This window comes from Hermetia illucens, chromosome 1, assembly GCF_905115235.1.
Source record: "Hermetia illucens chromosome 1, iHerIll2.2.curated.20191125, whole genome shotgun sequence".
Taxonomy (NCBI): domain Eukaryota; kingdom Metazoa; phylum Arthropoda; class Insecta; order Diptera; family Stratiomyidae; genus Hermetia; species Hermetia illucens.
Genome location: NC_051849.1, coordinates 155,632,838 through 155,640,204, shown reverse-complemented (window position 1 = coordinate 155,640,204; position 7,367 = coordinate 155,632,838). Strand labels below are relative to the sequence as shown.

Below are 7,367 nucleotides of genomic sequence, written 5' to 3'. Positions count from 1 at the left end.
TGCAAAAATAGACGAAAAGGTGAAAACTATGAATTACATCGCATGCAGGGAGTACCATTGTCCTACGTTGACTTTGAGGAGAGGTGTACATTTTTTTATACGAATATAGGGACGTGAGGTATCAAATGAAAAGTATTGATTAGTACTTTCCGATGCCGATATTAATTTTGGTTTTGGTTGGTTTAGAAGAGTGCGGGATCTAAACACGGTTAATTGCCTCAGAAACTGCCCAGCCTGAACATAAGAAAAAAATATGTTCACATAGAGTTAATAATAGTATATATACATATTTATTATTCATATGTTTTTTAGAAATTGACCCCCTAAACAATACGAGCTAAGTACAAATGAGACAAATTCCTATTTAAATATTCTTACATGTATACTTAAAGCATCAGTTTCCGGTTTCCCGACTTCTTTTGGATCTTTTTTAGGTGGACTTCTTCGCACTTGCTAATAATGTTGCACACCTATGAAGTTGACTATTATCAATACAATTCTTTCCAAACGAAAAGGCGTTAAGCATGAAAAATAGATTAAAATATCTTCTTACTTTAAAAAACGTTATCAATTAAAATAATTAACTAAATATTAGAAATAACATATATTTATATGCATATTTACATTTGTCTCTCATTAGCTATGCCCGAATTAAAATTTTAGATAATTCAAAAATTCTCATTCATCCTCTCAATTTCAAATTAGCAAAGCTATACTTTTAAGCTTCTGCCAAATATGCTTGTTAGGCAGTAAATGAATCAAATGAAATCAAGTAATCTAGTGGCCGATTTTCATTACAAACTTCAGTTTAACCATTTATTGGTTGACAATATGAATAGTTATAAATTAAGCCAAAAAAGTTTAAGGAAAATTGCGTCCAATGTGGGATTTGGAGCTTCTGTTATAATGTTACAATTTCTATTTTGAGAATTGAAGGAAATTGATTTTGAATAAAAACTCCACAAATTACATATAAATAATTACGCATTTGTGAAAATACAGAAAACAGCTTTTAAATTGCAACAATATAGAAAGCGTATGGAATAAATTTGCCGGTATGTTTATTGTTTTTCAACCGTAACTTTAGAATATAAAATAGAATGTTATAAAAAAACAATATACAAACCACTACTACGTGCGACATGTGACACGAGCTAACCGCACCGTGACAAAAAATATACACATTTCATTAATGAAATACCTCCATCGAAATTACGAAATCAACTTAAAAACGTAAACAAAAACAAGAACAATCGTCACCGCATTCACTGCCCCTTGATTCTATGCATGCACGCCTGCTACTAATTCTAGACCAACAATACGATAGTAAATTGAGCAAATCGAGGTCTTTGTGGAAAATAAAGATTTCTAATCATGCGTGCATCAATGCACGTAAAAATGAAACTAGTTCTGGTTTTAATTATATCAATTCATAAGAAAATTAAGCTAACATTTACCGGCTTTTACATCACCTTCAGCAGAATCATTGAATTATAAAAAAAAATGCCGGAAAAAAATAAGAAAAATAATATGGACACATTATGACTAAGAAACACGTTCCACCTAATTTCTTAGAAGTGAAAAAATATTATTTTCCTGGGGTGATATCTGAACATGGGAGCCCCTTGTACATCTGATAACACGCTTTAAGATAAGTGCGTAAATATGTATGCATGGTTGTATGTAATACCCACTCATAGATCTACGTCTATCAACCTCTAGATCAATGTAGCTAACCAGCCGGCAAACTTAAGCAAAAAACATAATGTAAACATTCTAAAAAATGTAGATGTGCCCGCATACATCTAGATCTACCACAATCAGCTATTTAGTAAGAATAAAGAACTTATTTACCCGAGCTAGACTAGTCCTGAGTAACCAACAATCTATAGTCTCAACTGCAAACTTTTCTTATTTACCCCACCAATACACTGGCACTATCTAGACTTCTCAAGCGAAAAGTTATTCATACATATATATAGTATTTCTCCCATTTTCTCTGTCCCTCTCGTTGTTGTTATGTTCTTTTAAGTTTATTTTCCACACTCAATTCATTTCAATGCGTTCTGTATGTTATCAAGAAATGTTTACATAAAGTTTATTTTCAACAATACCCCAAGTTGTTGTTGTATCGAATGTTATTTTATTTTCAATAATATAATCATATGCCTTCAAGTTATACGGGCATGCGCAATTTTCGACGTCTTGAAATCATTTATAAGACGATGGCCAAGCAGTGTTGATTTTAGTTTGGGTTCAAATCTCGAAAAGTTCGTAGTATTATTATACGGTGAAGAAAAAGCTTTGGAAAGCGTATAATAATTATTAATCGAGATATAAATTGATCTATAACCATTGAAAGAAGAAGCGTGGTAATTAAAAATAAACAAGTTTTCGGAGATAGTGTGAAAGTATTACTTTTTCAAAAGTATAACAAGTGTTTTGTCAAAAATTTTGGACATTCAGTAAAAATCAGTGTTTAGTTAAAATATATAAAGACATTGAAAGTTTATAGTTGATAATTCAACTTTTTTCAGAAGTTAATTGAAAGTACTAATCAAAAAAAGTTATAAAAATGTCCGCTTCACCAATGGCTAGACAAGCATACTCACATGCTACTGCCATCCCAACTAGGAAGATCCTTGTAACCGACGCATCACAAATGCCTGATGTGTACTCTCAAACACCCGGCGGTACCCTCTACTCAACCACTCCTGGAGGTAAGGCTCATAAATCAATCATCTTACAATTAGTTTGATCACAGTAGATACTTGATGAATTTAAGTTTCCTTACGATTTCCTATGTTGAAAAATTAATTCAAAAGCACCAACCATGACTTTTCTCCAATTAATTTTGCTTCCGTCAAAAAAGTTTATAGGACTAATCTGCAAATGATAATTGCCAATTAAGTCTTATCATAAACACTTTCCATGTCCCCGGTTCCAGTGTACTCATTACTTTATATCAGCTCAGTCAAAACACTTATCAGCAATTGCACATCTGACTCACATATGTACTATAGCGATTCTAGCCTTGTCTAGCGTTACTAAATGCTCTTCAAAACCGCTCAAGCTTATCAAGACCCGCTTAACCTAAGAACCACGTGGTTGTATTATTGCGCAGCAAAATTTTGCTAGATCATCATTGTATCAATCAAACAAAAGTTGGCAAAATATAACCCGAAGAAGGTGTGTCTCTATTTGAGCAATGAAAGCTAATTTCTGTTTGTATTGCATCATTATATTTTAGGACTTAACGCGCAATTATTTTATTACTATTTACAATTTATAATACACATACGTATGTACGCCTGCTTTTTATCTAAATTTATTTTCTTCTAAAATGTCTTTGTTGACTTAACCATTTATCCCTCGTCTCATTAAATATTTTTATAAATTTTTTGATCAAACAACAACAGAAAGCTGTTATGTAACTCTGTTTAATCAACAAATATCAATAAGTAAATAGTACTAAATTGTAAATGACTGACGGCATTCGTTCACCTCTTCTCATCGCATATTCTTCTTTGCGAGTTTAATTTTGACTTTAGACATCAGTCTGTTTGTGTTGACTCAGCATAAGTCAGTGTATGTATAGTATACTAGCAGCACAGGTCAAGCAGAACTGCCTTGCGGTGATTCGCGACCATTCCTCAAACAGTATTTTCATACTAATTATATTAACTTTGAATATATCCTAACATTCTACTAATTGCGACTTGCATGTTCAAATACGTCTTACTTTTTACCCAAGTATATCTTTCAATGCTTCTGCATAGTCGTATATATTTTGATCACAGAGAAATCTGTTTAGAATCAATTTATAGCGTTGAAATAACCAACTGACCATGTGATACGCACGCAACTCAAGAATTCAAAGATTTCTCTTGAGTTTCCACCATAAATTATCAATTTAAAGTTGAATGGTTTTGAACTAAATGGAGAAAAACGCAGAAAAGAAAGCGCGATAATTCGACTCTTCCTGGCTGTTCTACATTTATTATAAATAGAATTTATTTGCGTATACATTTAAAATTGATTAGCTGTGAATTTATTTTATATAGTTCAGAATAATAGGAATTTGTTTATTCTACATAATCATTTTGACGTAAATCGCACAGTACCGGAGGCATAGTAGATTTGGCCTAGCATAATATATTGAATCTTTTTAATAATAAAATTAACATGGCAAAGCAAAAAAATAATAATTATTTTCTATTCTTTTCAGGTACTCGTCTTATCTACGAACGCTCCTTCATGATGAATTTGAAAAGTTCACCACTCAGTCAAACCCCACCGAAGAATGTGCCAACCTGTCTATTGCGGGGTCAACCTAATACGCCATTCCCGAAAAAACCATCGCCTGTGTCAAGATCACCACCAAAAATGGATGATCAAGAACAATTCATTATGGACTTATAAATTACCCAATATCATTCGTTCAATTTTCACACCCCATGGGTTGTGGATAATTTAAGAGAAAATCGCTGAGACGCTTAAGCAACGACCTTAGTGGCTATACTTATGTTTAACGTGTTTCAACACAATTTTTATTTTTGTATAATTTAATAATTGTTTTTATAAAGTAAGGACAACAATCAGTGAAGTGAAAAACAGTAAAAAATGATAGAGACACAATTTCACATCTTAAGTTAATTCATCAAAACAAAACTAAGAAAATTTAAAATTATAATTATTATTTATCTATTGAAGGATATTCAACACTAAAACTGAAATTTCCAACATATCAATATTTATACGACGAAATTTATACTGTTTTTTACTTTTACAATATTATTTTAGTCATATTGACTTTAATTTCTTTTTTATTATTTTGATAAAATCGCCTTGCGGAAAGGCTAATTTATAAATAACTGAAAAAATCCAAAATATCATTTGCACTTCAAAGTTAGTTGTTACTTTAGGCAGTCGCACGAGGGAAAAATAAGAGTCAAGTCGAGAAAAATAACTTAAATATGCAATTCAAATGATTTTGTTAAATATTCCGTATGGTATCCTAAATATTTGAAAATTAATTTTAAAGATTGTCCACCAAAAATTTAAAACAAAAAAAACACAATGGAACTTTTATGCATACCTTTACATTTTCTGCGGTGGATTATAACATTTGTGATATTAAATAATTTAAAATAAAATACTAGGTTTTTTATCTGTAAATCCTTCAGCAGTTTTCTTTTCTTAATTTTACATTTATAATTAAAAACTAAAATTTCTCAAAAACAAAATATTGTATGTATCCTAAATAAATGTGAAAGTGAAGAGAGAAAAAGAGTTGAAAAGAAAATAATCCTAAGGAAATCAGTGATAATAACTTTGCAAAAAAAACACAATAAAACATTTAAATTATACCACATGCGTTTCTTTCACTTCTTCACTGAAAATATCAAAGACTGTATCTGTAGCTGCTATAAAGCTCCAAACTCAGGTAACGCCTTTCAAATCTCCTCTGGGTGCGATACAAAGCTGCGACATAGTGGGGTCTGTAGCATAAACTTTTTTTAATGTATGGCGCATCCATGCATACAACCAACAATGAATATCAAAGAATAGCCCGGCAGTCAGAACCTTCTGCTTGTAGGAGACAGCCAACAACCGGCTTTCCTGGAAATCTGTCCCGCCACGGACACGGCGCCAGAAACGTTTAGAAATATATACCCAGGTTCTATTACTCAGTTGAAACTAAGTATTTCTGTTTTTCATAATAACCTTCATTATATGTAACATAATTATATCCGAGTTGTCACAATCTCGGCAGATTTTACCTAATACTAGCACCAAGTGCCAAGCATTTAAGCCCGGACGATCCTACCTACTAAAATTATAAAGGGGCGCTGGCGGTAGTGGCCGGTGATAGGTCAATGGGAGAATCCGTCAAGAACTCTCCGCAACATCGAACACGTATGCAGAATGGTACAATGTACAATGGTACAATACCTGTGGCTGACGATATTATGGGAACTGCAACCACCCTCTCAAGATGCCAAATTGCTTTGATTTCCCGAGCCAATGGCTCATAGTTTACCTTCTTTTCCACGTATTTCCGTTCGATGTTGCTATTATGGGGGATAGCAACATCAATTATATACACGGAGCGACCCGTCTTCTCAACTAACAGTACGTCACACTTGTTATGTAGAGTGTGGCGATCAGTCAAAACTTGTCGGTCCCAATACACGCTGCAAGCAGAACTATCAAGTAATGCTTGCGGCTCATATCGGCGAACCGGACATGATCCCGTGATCAGCCCATGCTTGCATGCAAGGTTTTGATGGATCACCTTACATACAGCATTATGCCTGGTGATGTATTGCAACGCTGCCATAACAATACAGTCAGAAAAGAGATGGCCGAACGGCTTTAAGGCCGAACCACACATTCTGCACTGGTCGGCTCGGGTGGCGACCACGCCGCCTTGAATGGCACACATCAACCCCTCCGCCTCTACAAAGAGCTCCCCAGCACACAGCCAACTGTTCGACAAATGCAAATCGACAAATGGCTGCCAAAGACAATTAACATGTTTACCATGCATTGCCTTCGACTTCCATTCATCGATCCGCTCTTCGTTCGACTTCACGCCACTCAGAGGATTGAAGGATCGATCTTTCCAGTTAAGTGGAGTCAGTCCACAGTTTTCCTTACATACAGCCGCATGCAAGGAACTCGCCTGCTCTTTGCTGTAAAAATAAGCGCGCAGCGAGTGGACTTGGCGATGATGTTGTGCCGCCACGTCAACTACGCCCCTACCTCCGATGTCACGGCGCCGGTTCATCCACTCCACGGCAGAGTTTGGATGATGCATTCGGAATTTGGATATAGCAGTGCGTATCCGCCTCTGGACGTTTTCCAGATCGGTCTTCGTCCACGGCAATATTCCAAATGCATAAACCAGTGAAGGGCTAGTGAATACATTCAATGCGCTTATTTTATTCTTCCTCGAGAGATGCGAATTCAGTACCAGCTTTACATGTACTCGAGCATGGGTTCCTTGCAAAATTCCTAGATTTTGTAAAAGTCTGTCTTAATCATAGCTTCGATGTGGACGCTTAAGGATAAGATGAGGTAATCCCCGCAGTGAGAAAGGGCGGAAATTCCTCCGGCCTGACTTGATTTATGCTGTGTGCTAACCGACTGTGTACGTTGGTAAATTTCTTATACCAAAAAATCTGCATCCGATCCAGACCTCAACCCCTCCAGTTGTTCGGGCTGTTTATGGTTCGTCGAACTTCCTCTTCGGCAACATCCGCAAAATTCATGCCAGACCTTGTGGCAACCCACTCAGCATGCTGGGCGGGTAACCCCCAAAGTCCACCTCAGTGTTCTTTTGCTTTCGTCACCGAAAACTG

General features: G+C 35.2%; 1 protein-coding gene and 1 long non-coding RNA gene across 2 annotated transcripts; one reads left to right on the top strand and one right to left on the bottom strand.

Moving 5' to 3' along the window:
- Window positions 1-262: 262 nt before the first annotated feature.
- Window positions 263-1,844, bottom strand: LOC119651123. The gene is made up of 2 exons (XR_005249415.1): window positions 1,127-1,844; window positions 263-470 (listed from the first exon to the last, which is right to left on the bottom strand). It is a non-coding gene; the product is annotated as an uncharacterized LOC119651123 (long non-coding RNA).
- Window positions 1,845-2,237: 393 nt separating this feature from the next.
- On the top strand, window positions 2,238-5,178 carry LOC119651116 (eukaryotic translation initiation factor 4E-binding protein 2). The gene is made up of 2 exons (XM_038054494.1): window positions 2,238-2,720; window positions 4,229-5,178. Exons 1-2 carry the CDS (start codon window positions 2,576-2,578, stop codon window positions 4,420-4,422), a joined length of 339 nt encoding a protein of 112 aa, XP_037910422.1. The 5' UTR covers window positions 2,238-2,575; the 3' UTR covers window positions 4,423-5,178.
- Window positions 5,179-7,367: the final 2,189 nt, after the last annotated feature.

What these genes read in the sequence shown, in the direction of transcription:
- LOC119651116 (XM_038054494.1), top strand. Translation starts at nt 2,576, where the DNA reads ATGTCCGCTTCACCAATGGCTAGACAAGCATACTCACATGCTACTGCC. An exon ending in CTACTCAACCACTCCTGGAG is followed by an intron (nt 2,721 to 4,228) that starts GTAAGGCTCATA and finishes TATTCTTTTCAG; the next exon opens with GTACTCGTCTTATCTACGAA.